This window comes from Nothobranchius furzeri, chromosome 5 (assembly GCF_043380555.1).
Source record: "Nothobranchius furzeri strain GRZ-AD chromosome 5, NfurGRZ-RIMD1, whole genome shotgun sequence".
NCBI classification, from domain to species: Eukaryota; Metazoa; Chordata; class Actinopteri; order Cyprinodontiformes; family Nothobranchiidae; genus Nothobranchius; species Nothobranchius furzeri.
In genome coordinates, this window is record NC_091745.1 from 63950860 (window position 1) to 63972876 (window position 22017).

Sequence of the window (22017 nt, forward strand, 5' to 3'; positions counted from 1 at the left end):
GGGCGCAAACGGTCAAGCAGTTCCTTATTTAGGATACATAGAGATAAGTGTCACATTTCCAAAAGAGCTCGATCAGTCTGGACTTGAGTTACCTACCCTTGCGTTAGTGGTTCCGGATATAAGCTCAAACTCTGATACACCACTACTCATTGGCACAAACACACTCGATCCTTTGTATGAGCAATTGTCTGCCAATAACTTACCTGATTCCAAGGCACTCTCTTATGGGTACCAACACGTGCTAAAAGCCTTAGCAGTCAGAAAAAAACAAAGCAAAGATGGACGAGTTGGTGTGGTGAAGCTTCGAGGGAGAACCCAAGAAGTTCTCCCTGCAAATAAAAAACTGTTACTAGAAGGGTTTATGCAACCCAGCCAAAACAAGCATGAGCCTTATGCACTCATTGAACAACCCACCAATGGTTCTCTACCAGGGGGTATAATTGTAGACTGTTGCCTCATTTCCTTACCTTCACATGGTCCATACAAAGTACCTGTTGTACTAAGAAACGAAACTAACCATGACATCACATTACCCACTAACTGTGTGATCGCTGAGTTAGTTAAAGCCGATCGTGTTATGCCATATCCAGAACCTGACAAAAGTGATCAGAAAGTACTTGCGGCGTGTAGTTTGCAGCAACAGACTTCACCTTCAAACCCTCCTCTCAGTTTTGACTTCGGTACTTCGCCCTTGTCCGAAGAATGGAAAGGGAGGATCACCAACAAACTTAACACTTACTCCGATGTGTTTTCGCACCACGATCTTGATTTTGGTCATACACAACAGATAAGACATCACATCAACTTAAAAGACGAGACCCCATTCAAACAGAAATCTCGGCCGATCCATCCACATGATTATGAAGCCGTGAGAAAACATTTGGAAGCCCTCTTGGAAACCGGTATAATAAGAGAGTCGGAGTCTCCATTTGCCTCACCAATAGTCGTAGTTCGGAAAAAGAATGGTGAGGTACGTCTATGTATAGACTATAGAAAGCTTAATCTGCAAACCATTCGCGACGCATATGCCCTGCCTAACTTGGAGGAGTCCTTTTCTGCTCTCGCTGGATCACAGTGGTTTTCTGTGATGGACCTCAAGTCAGGTTACTATCAAATAGAGATGTGTGAAAAGGATAAACCTAAAACTGCTTTTGTTTGCCCGTTTGGGTTTTATGAATTTAACCGTATGCCACAAGGAATAACAAATGCTCCAAGCACTTTCCAACGGGTTATGGAAAAGTGTATGAAGGACATTAATCTGAAGGAAGTGTTAGTTTTCCTAGACGACTTGATCGTCTTTTCCAACTCCTTGGAAGAACACGAAACCAGACTTTCTCACGTTCTTGAACGGCTTAGAGAATACGGACTCAAGCTATCACCAGATAAGTGTCGTTTTTTCCAGACATCTGTGCGTTATCTTGGACATATAGTATCTCGAGATGGCATAAAAACCGATCCAGATAAGGTGGAAGCACTCAAAACATGGCCGAAGCCTCAGACTTTGAAGGAACTCCAATCTTTCTTAGGATTTACCGGTTATTACCGACGCTTCGTTAAAGATTACTCAAATATTGTCAAGCCACTAACATCTCTCACGGCTGGTTATCCACCCAAACGGAAAAACTTTAAAACACCACCATGTAGATCAAAGTACTTGAACCCCAAAGAACCCTTTGGGAATCGTTGGAGCCAAGACTGTGAGAAGTCCTTTCAAACTATTATTGAAAAACTTACCACTTCGCCAGTTCTTGGCTACGCTGACGCAAAACTCCCATATCTAGTACACACAGATGCTAGTACGACCGGACTCGGTGCAGCGCTATACCAAGTGCAAAACGGTGTCACACAGGTAATCGCTTATGCAAGTCGCGGTTTAAGCTCTAGTGAAACTAGGTACCCTGCGCACAAGTTGGAGTTTCTAGCCTTAAAGTGGGCCATAACAGATAAGTTTCATGACTATTTGTATGGGAACACATTCACTGTCATTACTGATAATAATCCGTTAACTTACCTCTTAACAACGGCAAAACTCGATGCAACGAGCTATCGTTGGCTAGCTGCGTTGTCCACCTATAATTTTGACATCAGATACCGTGCAGGTACACAGAACGTTGACGCGGATGGCCTGTCTAGGAGGCTGCATGATAAACCTGAAGACAACTCAAAATTCACTGAGGAATGCCAACGACTAGATGAGTTCCGATCTCATCTTTTTTCCTCTGTCAAAGAAGTCGAGCTTCAACTTCAAGCCGAAGCAGTGAAGGCAACATGCCAAAAGCACATGGTCTTGGATGAGACTGATTCTCCTTGTGGTTTAGTTCAGTCACTTGCCATGTCTGCAGCGGCCATTCCAGACCTATTCCAGTTGGAAGACAATAGTGACAGTTTCTTTGCTGTGCCCAAGTATAACCATGCTGACCTTGTCTCCTTGCAGAGGAAAGATCCAACCATTGGCCGAGTCATTCAGCTGCTTATGACTGACAATAAACCGCCAACTGATACTATTGCAGAACCCCCGGTGGTTCTTAACCTTTTGAGAGAGTGGAAACGGTTTGAGTTTCAAAATGATTTACTGTACCGGAGACGCCAATTAGGACCAGAGACATCATTGCAGTTAGTCTTGCCTGATTCATTACGTTCAACAGTCATGCAAAGCCTACATGATGATATGGGGCATCTTGGGGTTGAACGTACGACAGATCTCATTCGGTCCCGTTTTTACTGGCCAAGAATGGCTAGTGATATCGAAATCAAAGTTAAAACTTGCGAAAGATGTATCCGTCGGAAGGCCCTCCCTGACAAAGCTGCTCCAATGGTGAGTATTACCACCACCAGACCTATGGAGTTAGTTTGCATGGATTTTCTCTCCATAGAACCAGACAGTAAGAACACTAAAGATGTCTTAGTGATTACAGACCATTTTACAAAGTATGCAGTGTCCATCCCAACCAAAGATCAGAAAGCCACCACCGTCGCGAAGAACCTGTGGGAACATTTTTTAGTCCACTACGGGTTTCCTGAGCGTCTTCATAGTGATCAGGGACGGGATTTCGAATCACGTACAATCAAGGAACTTTGTTCTTTACTTGGTATCCGTAAAGTCAGAACGAGCCCTTATCACCCTCGTGGCAACCCCGTTGAACGGTACAATCGTACATTACTCAGCATGTTGGGAACTTTACAAGCCACTGAGAAACATCACTGGCGCGATTTTGTAAAACCACTTACTCACTCGTACAATTGTACAAAAAATGACGTGACGGGATACTCTCCCTACGAGCTAATGTTCGGTAGGCAGCCTCGGTTGCCTATAGATATTGCCTTTGGGTTACCGCATTTGAACAAGCCCTCTATAACTCATTCTCAGTATGTTAAAGAACTGAAGAGTCATCTGGAACAGAGTTATGACATTGTCATAAAAAACTCTCAAAAAACAGCGAGGAAGAACAAAGAACGGTTCGACAGAAACATTCGTGAGTCCACACTAGGTGTGGGAGATCGTGTTTTAGTCCGAAATCTTCGCTTAAGAGAAAAGCATAAATTAGCAGACAAATGGGAGCAAACAGTGTATATAGTTCTCAAACAGATGGAAAACTTGCCAGTATACACTGTAAAACCAGAGAACGGAGAAGGACCCAACAGAACACTCCACAGAGATCTTTTACTGCCTTGTGGTTTTCTCTCTTCATTAGAAAATGAAACAGAACGCGTTACGAAACCTAGCAGACCTCATACAAGACAGAGTTCAGCCTTAGAACCTGACCCAGATGAGCCACTTGACGAAGAGGTAGATGAGTTTTATTACTCTGATCTTCCACAAGTGCTAAACCGACCATCCTATCAAATAGCGGTCACCTTGCCAAATAGGGAACTCATAGCAGATTCAGGACCGGTAAATAATATTCAACAACAAAACACACTATCCTTACACACAGGGGATCGCAAGGAACCAACCTTAGCTGGTAATGAAAATGCTGAATTGTCCTTACTTGACAAAGGCATCAACACCGAAACATTCTTACCTGACAGAATGAGTGAAACTGCGACATTCTTACCTGAAAGAGTGAAAGAAGCAGCAACATACTTACCTGAAAAAACGAAAAAAAACGAAGTATACTTACCTGACGTAGAAACGGGGGATGAAACTAACACAAACCTACCTCAATTGGATGGTGTCCTAAAGTCGCAGCAACGTGATGTAAGTTTTGAACCCATCATACACGATCAGACACATACATCTGAAAAGACCAAAGTCTTAGAGAATAGCTCATCAGCTCTGTCGGAAACAGAGAGCTCACTTCGTCCTGTCTCAGTTGAGAATCAAACCGAAACGGATGAGCATGATACTGTGCAACCAGAGATGTATGTCAGGAGATCTGAACGAAGTAGTCAGCCTCCTCAAAGACTAACTTACTCTCAATTGGGCAATCCACTAGTGACCGTAGTTAGGTCCCTTTTCCAAGGACTTAATAAAGCTTTTATTGACTCTCTTACTCAAGAAGTTGTGTACCCCGTAGAAACAATGCACAGGGACGTGCATGATATTTAATGGGGGAGGATGTAACCCAGAAGCTAGAACCTTAATGAGGTATTAACTAATTGGCTTACTAATATGATCCATCCTCAATTTAGATAAAATATAAAATATAAATTAAGGAAATTAACAATACTAATTAATAGATATCTAATTAACTAATAGATAATTTCATAATGAATTATTGGAAGGGTGAATAACTAAAATAACGAGTTTAATATTAAACATCGGTTAAAACAAGAATCTTGAACATCACTAACAGAAACAGAAGAGGAAAGCTGTATACTATTGGTCCAGGTGGGAATCTGAAATTTCATTGGCTGAGAGAAATAAGTCCCGCCTCCGCGAAATAAAACCGTGCGACGCAGCTGAGCGAGAGGAGAGACAAACGGCTGTGCAGCACGCAGATACAGAAAGCAAAGACTGAGCGGTTAGAGAGAGAGAGAGAGAGAAAAAAAACAACGGTCGAGGCCGTGAAGAACCCTGATTTGGGTGCCGCATAGATAGAGGGAGAGGCGGACTTGACTCCTTCTAATAAGAGCTAGGAACTTGGAACCAACGCGGTGAGTAAAGAAAAAAGAAGAGAAAAAGCTAACGATGCAACTTAAAAAAAAAAAGGAAACTTAAATAGCTTATCAAATTAATTCCATTCTTATAGATTTGTGTGGAGACGACAGAGTGAACCAATCCTCTGTAGGAGGGAACCGTTGGAGCGCGTTGGTGAGTGAATGAGATTAAATTCAGTAAATTATTAAATTCAAAAAGCTAATTACAGCAACCGAGGTGACAGCAGTGGGCTGCTAGACGTTAGATCCCAGGAGTTAACATCTCAAACTACCAGTTAACGGTGGTAGGGCATATAGGAGTTAACGGCTCAAACCGCCAGTTAACGGCGGTAGGGCATATGGGATTCCCAGGAGTTAACGGCTCAAACCGCCAGTTAATGGTGGTACGGCCTAGATGTACAAGGTCCTCAGGGGCGTTATAGCTAACGCCATAGAATTAGCAATGCGTCCCTTAACCAAACATTTAATAATAAAAAAATAGATAAATAAAAATAAATAAAAGCTAACTGATTAGGGAGGAATTATTTTACAAAGGTGGACCAAAGGACCAGAATTTATATTTTGTTGAATTTTGTTATAGAACATTTTATTTATTTATTTATTTATTTATTTATTTATTTATTTATTTATTTATTTATTTATTTATTGTGTTACAGATATACAAGGTGTCACAATGCTGTATAGAAACACAACTAAATGTATCCTTGTTGTCATGAATGTATTTCTTGTTGAATAGTGTAGAGTAATAGAATCTAACTGAGCCTATTGAGCTGAACAATTGTTGTCATATGTAATTATATTTCCAGAGCTACTGAGAATTATTTTAATAGACAATCAAATTGATGTTATGTTAGTTGAACTGTGAACCCAAACATGATTGGCTATGCCAATAGAGTGAAGCATTTGTTTAAGTCTGTAAGACTTTATGCTGTGATGTGACGAGAAGGGTCGATGCCAACTCGCTAACAGTCCTGTTGTTTACAGGCTGGGTTTTTTTTTTCCTTGGGTTTGATCCCGACTCCTATGATCACTCACTTGGAACGAGAACTGGATTTCTTCCTGACGAGGGAGATGGCGAGCCTTAACCACTGAACGAACCAGGACATCTCAAGTAACTGAAGAGCAGACTGCTCTCTTCTGTGAACAATCTCAACGGTGTGGTAGGAAAAAATCGCACCACCGGACTGACTTTCACCCCAAGCGTGGGGATTTGACTTGACGCCGGCTGACTTGTGACTCATATGATCAAATCTCATACCGACCATTTTACTATTGTCGATTGTTTTCATCTGTTTTTATGTGTTATCTTTATGTGTTATATCTCCCATTATTATTAAAATTTAGTATATAAACCGTTTCATGCTATACCCGTGACTCCAGTCATTCTTAAACAACCTCCAATTCTCCCCGAACCTAATTATTGGCCCATTTGTTTATTTTTTCTTTTAATTATCTTATTGTATCCTGTAATCCGGTTACATAATGTAAAATGTGGAGTTTCTATCTGAACTGGAGTTTATTAGTGTATTATTATTATTATTGTTAAGCTTAGTTCTTACTTTAAGCAAACTGAAGGCTTGAAAAGTGCTCTCCTAAATAGTTTACCTAAAAGGGTAAAAAATGCAAATATTTCAAGTGTTTTTATTGAATATGAGATGCTAAACTTGTTATAAATTTTTCTCTTCTATATTTGTTTTGTGTGTAACTTCATCATCCATTACTTTGTTCTTTTTTCACACAGCTTTTAAAATTTACATAATATAATACAATTTAGTAAAAAAAAATGTTTTTTTACCTGGCGTGTTTTGGCTAATGTCTAGCCACCGTCAGAGTTCCTCTCATTTTTCAAGTGATATCTGTGGTAAAATTTAATGGTTGCTTTTATGCATAAAATTACATTTTAAAAGTCTCATTGAACTAATTTTCATAATATTCACTAAAATTCAAGATCAGAATTAGTGAAATTTAAAAATTGCTCAATGTGAAGGTGTTCCAGCAGCTTTTCCAGTCATTTTATTAGTGACACAACCGCTCAAAACCCCCATTTAACTGCCTGTTAATATTATTCCTTTAGGTTTGGCTTACGAGGCAGAATCCTTCCACCAGATAAGAGCGAACAGCGCAGCCGTGCACAAGTCCTTTAGGAAACGGCTCTCAGATTGCCAGATGCAGCGTTCAGGCAGGCTTGTTGGACAAACCTAAATGCTATCTACTCTTGGCGAGGTTGTGATAAGGCGCAGGCGTCCGCTCTTTGAAACAGGACGATAAACAACCCCCGGCTTCCCTCGGGGAGCTCGGAGGATATTCTATGGGGCCGGACCCACGAGCAGCCAACAAATTTCACCTTTAATGGAACCGGAGGGCTCGTACACAAAACCTTGTGGGGAAGAATGAACGTGTGTGTCAGTTTTCATTTTCCTGAATGCTGCGGCGGCTGTGTGGAGGAGATTTGTGGGTGCGACAGGTTAGGTTCAGCAGAATGGAGAGTGACTGGGCTGATGGAAGATTTGGGAGCCCACTTTCCACTCCCTGATTGGAAGCCGAGAGTTCGGCTGAACGGGTCGGAAAATTAACAGAGTTGCTCTCATCTGAAAGATTTTATTTATCTTGTTGTCGGGGTTTGGACTGAGGAGGTTTGATCTGACCTTTGACCTCCACCCACATCATGACTTCTCTGGATCTAGAACATGTCCCGAGTGTGTTCTTTTGTCCTCTTCAGCGACAATGATGATCATTTATGCTGGATTTAATTCTCCCTGTGAGGTCCCCTCCCCTGCTGCCGGGCTGCTTCAGATGGGAGCGACGCCCACCGAGAGTTTAGGTTTATATTCTCAGAGTTATCAAAGTATCACCTGAGGGGGGGGGGGGGGGGGGTCAGAGATGATGACAAATCACCAAGCGTGTCAAGACATCACAGGCATCTGCGGATGAAACTGAGTCATATCGGCATGGCGCCGCTTTGTGAAGCCGGGGCACGATTACCACCATGACTTCAGAGGAGGATAAATACTCTACCAGGACAGGCTGCAGGATATTAGAGGGGGGCAGTTTAAAGAAGAAGATGGGAGGATGAGGAAAAAAAGGGGGGAAAAAACCCTAGCCACCAGTTTTCCAACTTACCCAGAGGAAAAACGCATAATCATATTATTTCACACACGACTTGGTTCAAAGGCGGCCAAAATAGTTTGTTAGGTTCCCATGGGTCTGTCAATCTGTTGAAGGAGCTGCGGGCGAAAGCTTAGGATGCACCAAGTACGAAACAATTATGATCATCCCATTAAAGCATAGCGAAGCAATTTGGCAGCCCAGTCTGGAAAAAAAAACATTCCTGTCAAGCGATGCTGTGAGATCAACTTCCATGATGCTACTGTACGACAAACAGAAGAGTCCCAACGATTAACGTTTGTGCTCGGTGACAACGGATGCACAAACGCACGATAGGGAATGCTGTTGTTCTCGGAATCGGAGAATTGGTTTCCTTTAAAGCAGGATGGGCTCCATAAAGTCAGGAAAAAAAAGAGAGAAAGGAAGCGAGGAGGAGGGTGAAATGATTAGTGCGCTTAGTCAGCTGTGAAATTGAGTTTATGGTTTTCAAGACGGTGAATTCAATTCGATAATGGGTATTAAGTTGTAGAGAATAATTAATAGTAATTGACTTCTTTCCATCACTATGCAAATTAAACACAGATAACACCACAGGAGCTTTTTAAGGCCAGTCAAGTTTGTGCGGATTAAGTTTAGGGAATTTTTATATTTTTTGTCAGTGAGGGGAGTGGCTTCTGCTCTGCTTTGATTGCTTTGTTGACGGATTCATCAGTTGGTGAGGTGTTACTGTCTCTTCAGGGATTAAAGGAATTGGGTTGTCACAAATGGTCAAGGCATCAAGCTTGCAAGCATTCTGGTGTATTTGTCATAATGGGCTCAGGCTGTTCTCCTTCCTGCTGTCAGATATACTTTTGCTGATGCAAATCTGTAAATAGGAGAGATGAAAAGGACGGATTGGATGGATGCTGCTCAGGAACGTGCATCAGGAAGGGATCTGTTTGTGGTTTGGAGATCTTGTAATACACAGACACAGTTTAAAATAATAATGGGAATAAATCATGAAGCAAAAATCATAGAAATAATTATCTGTAGTGTTAAAAATGACCTTAACTTTACCACATGAGCGCAAAAACGTGTATGAAAGCAGCAAAAGGCTAAATTCAACAACATTTGCTTGATTTTGCAGATTCGTAATTATTTTTAAACAATCTTCTGTCTTTCTGTTGTTAAAAGAGTGAAATATTCCTTCACAGGCGTCTAAAGAAGTAAAAATGCAAACATTAAAAGGAAAAAGGTCAAACCAGAATGAAATGTAACTCACCAGAGAGATGAGTGACAGCAGCGCAGCGGCGGCCCACAGACATGTGCTCTTCATGCTTCTTTGTGGAGCGTCTCCTCTCACGTCACCTGTCTCTGATCTTCTCATTTCAGCCAAAATAGGAGAAGAAATAAGAAAAAGAAGAACAAATCTCCTCCTGACTAAGTGAGCCGTTATCAGCTACAGAACTTGAGGAGGAATGAGGAGTGAGGGAGGCGGTCCAGAAGCGAGGAGATGGATCTTCTCAGTCTCATCCAGGAAGGTTCAGGTACCTGATGGTGAAACTGGGATGCTTTCAGGCGCCGCGCTGGGAACGGGGACGTTTGTACTTGTGGTTGTCAGAGTGGAGGGATGTTTTATACGGGAAGGGAGAGAGTCGGGAGGACAGAGGGAGAAATGGAGTGGAAAGGGGGGGAGGAGGAGCAGCCTGAGAAGCTCACATTATTGATTTTTGAGGAGCAACTTTTCTGCGAACATCATCCAGTCCTGACATCTAGTGGCAGTCAGCTGCAACGGCTTCTTCCTCTCAGTTGGAACTTTAATCCAGCGAGAATGAGGAGGAACCCTACTCTTCCTCATGTCTGCAATTTGTTTTCTGAGCTTAAAAAGCTCTTGTAATTAATAAAATAATGTGAAGTAATTTTGATTTATTTGATAAAAAAGGGTGAGCAGTAAGTTTTCACTTTTTTGGTCTTTTTACAATAAATATGTAAAATTAAAATAATTACTGATTTTTTTCAAAATATAAAAACATCTGTCTGTCCTGGAAAAGAAAAAGGCAGACGTTTAAAATGCAAAAAAAAAAAAAAATTAGATTTCATTTAAAATCCATTTAGCCGGATAGAAGCAGGAAAGTGTTTGTTTTCCTAAACTTTTACTGATGAGTCCGACTCAGACATCATTAGATCCAATAAAACAACCTGATAACATCTTTTGTTTCCTGTCCAAAGAAATTCTCTTTCTACTTGTTTAATCTCAATGCCACCAGGATGCAGAGGAGGGCATCCTTTGAAAAACAAAATCAAGCACACACAGATTTTGTCACATTCTGCCCCTGCCTGCCTGTGTCTCTCTCCTGCCCTGATTAGCCCTTATTGTTCTCACCTGCCCCTCGTTAACCTGCCCATGTGTTCCTGATTTCCCTGTGTATTTATACCTCCCTCCTTGTTTCAGTCTTTGTCAGATCATTGTTGTTGTTGTGTTGTCCTCTTTCCTGCCGTATCTTGTCATTAAACCCATTTTTACTTTATCCGTGCCTGCATTCCTGCCTCCTGGAACTCTCCACCACACATGGTCCGCCTTCTCCACCCTTCACATCATGACAGAATGATCTGACCTCAACCTGGACCTGTGGTGAGCTCTGCAACATCTGTTCTGAAGGATTATTTTTTTTCTCTTTTCTCCATTTAGCAGAGGGAGATTCTGACTCAAGGGTTTTTGGCGCATCCTACCTGTTTCCGGGGTGGTCGAACCATTGAGGGGGTTTCGGCGCATCCTACTCGTTCTCGGGGTGGTCGAACCCCTTCTCCTCTCCTGCTTTCTGCCCCGTCCTATTTTTTCCGATGGAAGCCGAGGATCCTGGAGTTTTGATGGAGGTGAAACCCGCTACGCACACCAACATTCTCCGGGGTGGTAGGGCTGGTCTTTCTGCTCCATATTCTGCTTCCCTTCACCCGAGCCTCCGCCTGTTGGATCCAGTCGAGTCACGGTGTGCACCTGCTCAGGACTGTTGCCGAGTACCTGCTACCCCTCCTGGTTTCCTCGCGTCGCTCCTGCTGTTTCATCCCACTTCCTGGTCCATGCCTGCAGGGTACTGTCACATTCTGCCCCTGCCTGCCTGTGTCTCTCTCCTGCCCTGATTAGCCCTTATTGTTCTCACCTGCCCCTCGTTAACCTGCCCATGTGTTCCTGATTTCCCTGTGTATTTATACCTCCCTCCTTGTTTCAGTCTTTGTCAGATCATTGTTGTTGTCCTCGTTCCTCTTAGGTGTGTTCTTGCTGTGTCTTTGTAAATCCATGCTTTCGTTCTTTTTTAAACACAGAAACAGTTTTGTTTACCTGTTTGTAGCTACGGTTTCGCCGACAGCTGCCGGCTTCTTCAGGCTGACGCTGATGGTGGCGCGTCACTTCCTTCTCCGTTTATCTGCGGGCAGCAGAGGACGTTGTCGCCCTCTACTGCCCGCTCTCCCCTCTCCGACGATGCAGTCCCATGCGTGGTCCAGCGTGTAAACTCCGTCGTCCCTGTTCATGGTCCCACATCCACGTCTCCTTATCTCTATTGCTTCCTTGATCCATCTTTTGTATTTTTGTTGTTCGGTGGTTATGATCCGTGTGCTGTCCCAGTCCATTATATGGTTTTCTCTTAAGCAATGATCTGTTACGGCTGACTTTTTTATTGTGCTTTCTGCTTCTTCTTTTGCTGCTCTTGTGTGTTTACGATTTGCCTCTTTCTCGCACTCCTTTCTGTGTTCTATTGTCCGTGTATTGAGTTGGCGTCCGGTTTCTCCTATGTATGTTTTATTGCATATTTTGCATGGGATTTCGTAGATGACTCCACATTTTTGTCCAGCTGATATTTTGTCTTTTGGGTGTACTAATCTATTTCTAACTGTTGTGTATGGCTTTGTTGGTGTGTTTATGTTGTGTTTTTTCATTGTTGCTCTTATTTTTTCCGTTATGCCTCTGATGTATGGTAGGGTTATCACTGGTTTTGGTTCTTGTCTTTCTGGGTTTCTGGTTCTTTTTTTGGGTTGTTCTTTGCTTTCTGTTTTTGTTTGTTGTTTTCCTTTGTTTATTGCCCATGTCGGGTATCTGCAGGTCTTTAAAGCGTGTTGTATGTGTTTGTCCTCTTGTTTACGGTCTCTCTCTTCTGTTATTATGTTTGCTCGGTGATATAATGTTCTGATTACTGACATTTTGTGTATGGTGGGGTGTTCTGATGTCCATAATAGATATTGGTCTGTGTGTGTTGGTTTCCTGTATGTGTTTATGTTTAGGGTCCCGTCGGTCTGTCTGGTGATTTTCATGTCCATAAATGCTATGCTGCCTTCTGTTTCTAACTCATAAGTGAATTTTATGTTGCCCGTGTCGTCAATATTGTTTAAGTGTTGTGTTAGTGTTTCTGTTTGACCTTTTGGTATGATTTCCAGTATGTCGTCTACGTAGCGTTTCCATAGTTTTATTTTGCAGTTTGGGGGGGGCGGTGGCTATGGCTTTTTGTTCCAGGTCTTCCATGAAAAACTCGCACAGGGTGGCTGATAACGGGTTACCCATGGCGAAGCCTTCCAGTTGTTTGTATATTGTGTTGTCGTATGTGAAGTAAGTGGAGTTAGCTACCAGTCCTATCAGTTGTGCTATGTCATCTGCTGTGAGGTTTGTCCTTTTATGTAAAGTCTTGTCTTGTCTGATTCTGTTAACTACTATGTCTATGGTTTTTTGGGTTGGTGTTTTTGTGAACAGAGATGTGACGTCATGTGAGATGAGTATGTCGTTGTCTTCTATTGTAATTTCCTTTAGTTCTTTTGCCAATTCTATACTATTTTTGCAGTGTTGGTCTGTATTTCCTAATAACGGGCTGATGATTCTGCTGATATCTTTTGCCATGTTGTATGTTGGTGTACCTATGCTGTCAACTATTGGTCTAAGTGGGGTGTTTTGTTTATGTATTTTTGGTGTTCCATATATTCTTGGTGTTATGTTTGCTGTGGGAATCCAGTGTTTGTACATTTTTTCTGTTATTTTGCCTTTTTCGTGCAGTGGCTTCAGTAATTTTTTCATGTTTTTCTTAATGTTTTCTGTTGGATCTTTTTTAAGTATTTCATATGTATTTTTGTCTTCTAGCATCTGTTTCATCTGTTGTTTATATTTTTCTCTGTCCATAACTACTGTGGTTCTTCCTTTATCTGCCGGTAGAATAATTATCTGTTCATTTTTGGATAAAGCTGTCATGGCTGATTGTTCTTCTTTTGTAATATTGCTGTGTTGAATTTGGCTGTTTTTTAATATCCCAACTACGTTATTTCTGAGTTCTGCTTTCTTTCCCTCATCTGTGATCTGTTGACATGCTAGTTCTGTTGCTACAATAAATTCATCATATGGTATTTCTTTTGATGTGACTGCAAAGTTTAAACCTTTCTTTAATATGCTTTCTTCTGCTTCTGTTAGTTTGTATTGTGAAATGTTACATACCCATGAGTTTGGTGTGGAGTTGCCTTGTATTTCTCCCCTCTTTTTCTTGTTTATGAGTCTGTTTAACTTCTTTATGTGTCTTTCTTTCACTTTTATGAACTCTTGTTCCTGTTTTTCCATCATGTGTCCTTTAATTAGTTCCTCCATTTGTTTATCAAGTTTGTAATTCCTTTTCAAGTCCAGGTGTCCTCTTTCCAGTTCGTCCTCCACACGCCTCTGTTTGGTTATGACGTTCCTTATCCTCTCCTTGAGCAGTGCTCTCTGTGCTCTTTCTATTATATTTTGTGCTGTCTGGGTCCGGATCGATGTTTTCAGCTGTAGGCTTGTGGGTGTGATGTTTTCGTCCCGGCATCTTAAACAGAAGCGAAGGTGGTTTCTTAGACGTGCGCGTTTCTGGTGTAATCGTTCCAAACGGCGGAAGTCCTTTGTTCCTTGTTGTCCGTATTTCTCTTTGAACATCTTAGGTGTTCCAAAAAAAGAACCAGAAACCCAGAAAGACAAGAACCAAAACCAGTGATAAACCTACCATACATCAGAGGCATAACGGAAAAAATAAGAGCAACAATGAAAAAACACAACATAAACACACCAACAAAGCCATACACAACAGTTAGAAACAGATTAGTACACCCAAAAGACAAAATATCAGCTGGACAAAAATGTGGAGTCATCTACGAAATCCCATGCAAAATATGCAATAAAACATACATAGGAGAAACCGGACGCCAACTCAATACACGGACAATAGAACACAGAAAGGAGTGCGAGAAAGAGGCAAATCGTAAACACACAAGAGCAGCAAAAGAAGAAGCAGAAAGCACAATAAAAAAGTCAGCCGTAACAGATCATTGCTTAAGAGAAAACCATATAATGGACTGGGACAGCACACGGATCATAACCACCGAACAACAAAAATACAAAAGATGGATCAAGGAAGCAATAGAGATAAGGAGACGTGGATGTGGGACCATGAACAGGGACGACGGAGTTTACACGCTGGACCACGCATGGGACTGCATCGTCGGAGAGGGGAGAGCGGGCAGTAGAGGGCGACAACGTCCTCTGCTGCCCGCAGATAAACGGAGAAGGAAGTGACGCGCCACCATCAGCGTCAGCCTGAAGAAGCCGGCAGCTGTCGGCGAAACCGTAGCTACAAACAGGTAAACAAAACTGTTTCTGTGTTTAAAAAAGAACGAAAGCATGGATGTCCTCGTTCCTGCCGTGTTGTCCTCTTTCCTGCCGTATCCTGTCATTAAACCCATTTTTACTTTATCCGTGCCTGCATTCCTGCCTCCTGGAACTCTCCACCACACATGGTCCGCCTTCTCCACCCTTCACATCATGACAGATTTGATTACATTTCCATGACAGAGCAGCTTCTCTTAAAAAGCCTTTAGGTGATTCTACAGATTTTAGTGTTTGCAATATTGGCCAACAGTCAAATAATCCGAAATGACCCAGGAAGCATCAGCAGTTCATAAAGTGTTTGTTTTCTGTCTGATCCTGATGACAAACTAAGTTACAGATCCCAAAATAACACAATCCTGTCAGATCCTTATTAGATTTTATCAGCTTTGCATGAACAGACTTTAGATAATGAGCTGATTTCTAGACTGTTTGTTATAAACTATAAATTTATTACTTTTGATCAAATCTGCTTTCCACATGTCATGTTTTAAGAAACAAATTAAGTTATGGTACCAGCTAATACAATAAAAAGCCTATTTTGCTCTGAATCTAAAAATACTTAAATACATAAAGTACTTGAGTACTACAATGAACTCCATTTTGACCCTTTTTGTCCAGCAACATCACAAAATACTTAAGTATTAACCTGATACTTCTGTTCGGGTATTTTTCTACAGTACGGTTTATACCTGCTAGTGAGCTCACTCAAAGCATCCGAGTCAAACAGGAAGTAAACTTCTGACACGCTAGCTAGATTGCTAACAACGTTCCAGCTATTTTCTGGAAAACTCTTGTACAAATAAGTGATACTGATGTTTTAAAATGCTACATTATCTGTTTTTTAACTTTTACATTTAGTATGAGTCAAATCATTTAGTTTATGGTGTTTGTTTTAACTTAAACATTGTCTGAATTTCTATAGTGTACCAGAGCCGTATCACTCCGCACGTAGTATTTCAGAGGTTTCAGAAAGAAACAGCAAAGGGGTGGATCTACAGGGGGGCGATGAAAGGCAACATACCCCCCGGTCTGTATTCTTAACCACTCCTAAAAGTGTTGTCTGAATCAGTCCTGTTCAGTATTTTATTGTTTTATTCCTGAATTAGTGGCACATTTTTTCTTATTTATCCGTAAAATGTTCTTTTAGACACAATCGTTTTCAAAGTGTTTTGGAGAATATTTAGTTAACTACATTTGCATAAAGGGCATTCTCAATTCAAGATGTATAATTAAAATGAAAGTAGGTTGATTTTTAACCAGTTTAAATCACAGAGTGGAATTAATTTTACATTATTTCCATGATTCTTAAACGTTTTAACATTTTCTACTGTTTCATTGTTTTTATTTATTGAGCAGACTTGTGTGTTTCGGTCGTTTCGTGAGATTTGCTGACAGCGCTGGAAAATGTCTTTGAAACATCAATTTATTTATTTATTTTCTGGAGATTCTATTAGAAAAAAGCCTTTAAATCACCTTCCTGTGTGTTTTATAGTTGCACTCTGACGGGACTCCCAACTTCAGAGAGTTTCAGGCGAGATTAACAATCCGCTGGAAGGACTGAGTTATGTTTCGCTTTTATTCTTGGCTCCTTTTGTTTTCGTCTGCTGAGATTGTGGATTAAACATTTAAAATGACTCCATGACTCATGTCTATGTGTTTACAACCGTGTCCGCATTTATTAGCAGTATTTCTTTCCGTACATATGAACAACCTGTACAAAAGAATTGAGTCTTTTTTTTTCTATTTTTTTGCCCCCCACCCCCACCCTCTTATTTTGGGTCACAACATACAACAACAATCATCAATATCATACATCCACTTTGCAATATTTCAAACTAACATTTTCTGTGTGATAGAAAATAAATGTACAGGTACTTTTATTTGATTTTTTTCGCCCAAAAAATAAAAAAGTCAGTTATTTACAAATCTCACAAAAAAAAGTAAACATTCTTCACACATTTTCTTTTACACTGAACTCAGCAGAAGCACGTTCATACTGACATGTATAGCTATTTGTACAGTTTTTCTTATACTTCATCTTCTTGTAGAGACTGAAAACAGTTGAGCGTCTACGATACCTTACTATCGCCGCGTTTCCACTATAGGAGCTTCAGGGAGGGAGAAAAGTGACCGGGAGTTACGATGTCTCCATTCAAAATCGGCCCAGACGTCAGCATATCGTGTCTGTTGTTTTCGTGTTCTTAATAATACACAATATAGCAAAGTTTGTTGTTTTAATTTTTTCACTGAGAGTTTTGGCTCTCACTGGTGCCTTCCTCAGAGTGGTGGTGATGTCACCTCCTTGCTGTTTCATCAGCGGACAGTAGAGGGCGATGCTTCCCTCTACTGCCCGCACCCTCTTTGTGGATAACCATGTCCCATATACACTCCATCTCTGTTCATGGTCCACGTCTCCTGATCTCGACTGCATCTTCAACCCATCGTTTGAATTTTTGGTGGAAGGCACCAGAGAGAGTTGAAGCTGCCAGTGAAAAAAGTGAAAACAACAAACTTTACCATTCTCTGTGTTAAGAACACAAAAACAATGGATATAAAGCAACAGAGAAAGAACGTAGCAAAGATATCATGACCGTTTTGGCAATGAGTAGTGTCACTGATCAGCGCCAAAAGGCAGGGCAGCCAACTCTCACGTACTGAGCGTGAGGCACATGCGTCTGCCTTCATGCGCCATCATGCAAGAACCTCCAGTTTCACATACTGCAAAAACAATCTCGTGCCCCAGGAGGCCCGGTAGGGACACAACACAAGCCCCCCCCCCCCCCCCCCCCCCCCACACACACACACACACACCCCACCCCCCACCCCCCACCCCCCCACCCATGGAGTAATGCAAAACTTGGCAACCCCGAAAAGGCATCCACAGATATTAATACCATTTTATTCTGTCAAAGTACGCCATCATTTCACCCACATGGGGGACAAGGAAAGTGGTCACATGGTGTAAAGTGTGGCGTTCAATGACCAGAAGGGGTATGGGTAGCACTTAATAATAAAGGTCCCTTTATTAACAATACTTACTGCATATTTAAGCATTAATAAACAAAAGATCCCTTATTTTTCCTGACAATTCATGAATTGTCTGCAAGGTTAGCATAAAGGGGGGTTGTTAATACATTATTTAATAGTTTATTAATGCTTAATAATGCAGGAAGTAATGTTAATAAAGGAACCCTTACTGTAAAGTGTTACCGAAGTATGGAGAGTGGAAGCTGCCACGTCCAATCTAACCGAACTGAGAAGAAGGCACAGCTGAAGCTTACGTCGCTGTGTGAACGCCAGAATTTTCAAGCTGTATACATAGTTCTGACTAAAGCCTGCGGCGACGTAGCGCTGACGCATTAGAACGCTTGCTAGCGGCGCATCTTTGGAATTCTCCAAAGTTTACGCCTGAAACTCAGGACATCGCCTCTGTGATGCCACCTTCACTATAACATCTGCTCTGTACTTAGCTGTTACTTATGATTTAAACAGTTAGTTGACTTTTATACAATGATTACGTTAAATGTCCATTATTAGCAGTTATCACTCCTTTAAGCACCTGCTGGCATCTCTATTCTGATCACTTTAGACATTGTAATTTAGAATCTGTAGGTTTATTCAGTTTAATAAACCTGTGTAAATATGTTTATCGCTGTTACCAGCTTACTGGCCTAGTGGTAGAGTGGCCTGGGCCTGGGAAATAACAATAAAATCACAAGGCTTATTATTTTACCAAACACTTCATTGACAGCAAAGTACGTTGTAAGTTGCTCACATTTGAGAGACACGTAATTCTCCACGCGTAATAGAGACAACTTACTTCTTACAACCAGTCAGCATGGGTTAACCATATGTCCCCCTCAGCGACTCTACCGGGCCTTTCCGAGGATAAACTCCATCTCAGGTACTCTCTTGGTTACTAAAGTGGCTCGGAAAATGGTCCCTTCAGCTGGCACAGTTTAATGGAGACATGCGCATACCGAGAAGGTCTGGGAAAATTACCCATAAGTTCTGATAGTGGAAACAGGCCTGTCATGAGAAAGTTGTAGAAAATTGTTATATTTCCTTAAAACAAAAGAGAATTTACGGGTTTTGATGTTTCAGTCTTATATTAGGAGCAGTTAAATCATCAGTAAGGCAGAAATGACAGTTTGCATGTTGTGAATGGCTTCAGCTTTTCTATTTTTTATCCTTCAGTCTCTCCAAGATTTTTTTTTATTCAACTAAACAAAATTATCCGAGTTTGACTTCAGAAGAGATGGATAAAAAATAAAAAAAATACCTCCAGCTGATCTGAGAGTTGCATCTGGACAAAAATGAAGAGATAACACCAGACGAAATCTACAAATCACAAAAGATGTACTTTACTACAACCAAAAACTCTGCTGTGAGAAATAAAATCTATACATATTATTTACTGGTGGCTGACGCTTGGGGCGTCTCGGTGTTGTCCCTCTGCTGTGTGGTTGTGTTTGTGGAGGAGGCAGTGTTTTATGGCAATAGAAGGTAGAAGTCACATGTGCATATCATGCTGCACTAATATAGTGCAATGTAGTGCCTGAAGCAAAGCAAGGGCAAACAGGCAGGCAGTAGTTTCCAGGCTTCTCCTCCATCAGCATCACACGGATCGGTTTTATCCCACAAACACAGGCTTGATTGCCTCGGAATCAAGCAGAAAAGGAGGAAAAAATGCCTTCCTTTTGTTCAAGACTGGAAAAGAGATTTGAGTCAAAAACCCAGCTGAGGATCGAGGAAAAAAAAAAGAAGCATCCAAACCTTTTGATGGAGATTTTCCTCTCCCTCCTCCTCCTCTTCCCTGTGGTGACTTTTGGCAACGTTCAAACCGTCAGAGCATCCAAAGCCTCCAGCTACTCAGCGTTTTCAGGGAAAAGCAAGAAAAAAAACCCCGAAATTAGAAAGAGGATGGAAGAACGGAAACTCTCCTCTGCACCTAGCCTCTGGTCTCAGACTAGTTAGTAATCAGGGACATGTTGGGATAAAGAAAAGGCATTTGACTGAATAAGCTGGAGGTTCTGAAGGCTCTGGCAAAATAAAATAAATAAAAAGTGGAGTTCACAGAGCTCGACTCTGACTTCTTTGCTCTCTGATGTGTCCACTCAAACATCTGTGTCCCTCTCGGTAACGGTGGGATGAGGTGGGTCTGTGTGGCAGGGTGAAGTGCTCAGCGAGGCGTCTCTCAGAGGACTACATGTCCGTGTCCCCATCGTAAGCGAGAGTCAGAGGTTTTAGTCGGTTGTTCTGCTGTCTTTGTCTCTGAGGTCTCTTTGGCTTTTTGCTGTGAGAAAAGAACCAAAAAAGAATTAGAAATAATCAAATAGCACACGAGGAATGCATAAAACACAAAATGAAGCTGGAATGGGCAGCGGGAGGGTTTTAAAATCACGTTTGTTGGCCTTATAGCGAAATATGTGGATTTTCTGATGATGTCTGAATATTTAACCAACTAATTTTAATGGCTAAGTGATGCTTGTAGAGATTTATAATCACGTGATGAACAAAATCTATTTATACAACCTGTAAAAGTGAAAAAGTCAAAGATTTTTGCTGTGATTCTGCGAATCGTGACGATAAATTAGGGTTGGATGACAATTCTGAGTCTGAGCACAAACTTTTCCAGAAGAGCAAATTTAAACTGAGATGCTGAAACTGAAGCGTGGAGCTTCACTCTGACCTCTAATCTCAGAGCTTTAATCAATGCAATTTAAGCGTTAAAGCGAAGCTCCAAACTCTCCTGCGCCGAGCGCCAGACTCGGGTTTTCCATCTTTCACACTCGATTAAAAACACATTCCCAACTGATGCTGCCGCAGATCAGGCTAGAGACTGACAGCAGACTAATGGAGGAAAAAAAACCCAACCAGAAATATTCCGAGTCGGACAATTCAGCATCTTCTTCCAGTTTTTTTATTGGCAAAAGACCCCCCCCCACCCACCCACCCACACACACACACTTTTTTGAATAACCAGTTTTCGCCCATTGATGGTTTCTAATTATTTTGACTGAAATGAGGTAGAACTTTGTGTAAATGAGGCCTATTTTCCAAACATTCCAAAAACAAAAGTAAAGTATTATTAACTGACCCTCCTCCTACCACTCAAGCCATTGTTGTCCCTAATGTTTAAAATCAAACTTAACTTACTTGCCAAAAACTTTAAACAAAAGCTAAAAGACAAACAGCTAACATCCTAGTTGGGACTTCTCCATCAATAAATTTGAACTCGCACGAGTACGTGTTGACGGAGACATTTTCCTTTTCTACTTCTCCATTGGTGCGTCAGTGTTTCAAATCAATTCTCCGACAGGACAGCAGAAGGCGTAGGCCTTTTCTGGCAGGTCCGTCTACTACTGCTGTGGCGTTTCTGTTCAACAACAGTTTGCTTGTAAATGGAAATATCTTGAAGGAGATGTGAATTTAAATTGAAATTTCAGATAATTTTGCTGATATTGGAGTTTGTCTTTGTTCCCATTTTGTCAAATAAAGTTCTGAAAAGAAAAGCTTTTAAATGCCAATCCACTCAAGAAGAAATGGCCGACAGAGAGTGAGTTGTCATTGAGCTGGAACTGCTTGATCCCAAGGAATATGGAGCTAGGACTGGGACGATATTACATGTAACTTGTACCAAGTTTTGTAACTGTAACTTTTGTTTTGTAGCATGTAATTCTCGTTTTGTAACGTAACTTTTGGTATGTAACATGAAACTTTTATTTTGTAACTTGCAGAAAAAAAAATCGTAGAAGTTTCAAATCACAACTGTCAAAACACACATCTCAGTCTACAGTTACAAAACTTAAATCTACTTGCTACAAAACATTTCTAATTCTAGCTTCCTTTCCAAAAGAACCAAAAGAACCAATGACAGGCTTTGTCTGACCTGTCAATCTTTGAATTCCTGTCCAATCATGGCAAAAGAGTGGGGCTCAGGACCAAAGAGCTTACATTCTCAGTATTTACCAGTAGGTGGTGGTAATTTTTAGAGAAATTAAACAAATGTAAATGAAGAACTTCCATTTGATTTCATATCCATGACACGTGATTGGCTGATAAGACAAAGCCTGTCATTGCTTCTTTGGGAAGGACGCTAGAATTGGGAAAAAATGTTTTTTACACATAGACTTGAGTTCTGTAACTGTAGACTGAGATGTGTGTTTTGAAAGTAA

The 22017-nt window shown here is 41.2% G+C and overlaps 2 protein-coding genes across 3 annotated transcripts in view; both read right to left on the reverse strand.

The window, feature by feature from the left end:
• The window catches only part of LOC107379185 (neurexophilin-1), a 32259-nt gene extending 17285 nt beyond the window's left edge, over window positions 1–14974 (reverse strand). The window contains exon 1 of one of the 2 annotated variants that reach the window (XR_011520780.1): window positions 9467–14974. Coding sequence is in view for 1 of the 2 variants with exons in the window: in XM_015949808.3 (XP_015805294.1) it covers window positions 9467–9571 (105 nt within the window). In the remaining variant the exon portion in view is untranslated. The remainder of the gene's footprint in view (window positions 1–9466) is intronic. The other variant, XM_015949808.3, reaches the window with a different exon arrangement.
• A 4936-nt stretch (window positions 14975–19910) lies between these two features.
• The window catches only part of thsd7ab (thrombospondin, type I, domain containing 7Ab), a 231034-nt gene continuing 228927 nt past the window's right edge, over window positions 19911–22017 (reverse strand). The window contains exon 29 of the mRNA XM_070551829.1: window positions 19911–20135. Within this exon, the coding sequence (XP_070407930.1) occupies window positions 20045–20135 (91 nt within the window). The 3' untranslated portion in view covers window positions 19911–20044. The remainder of the gene's footprint in view (window positions 20136–22017) is intronic.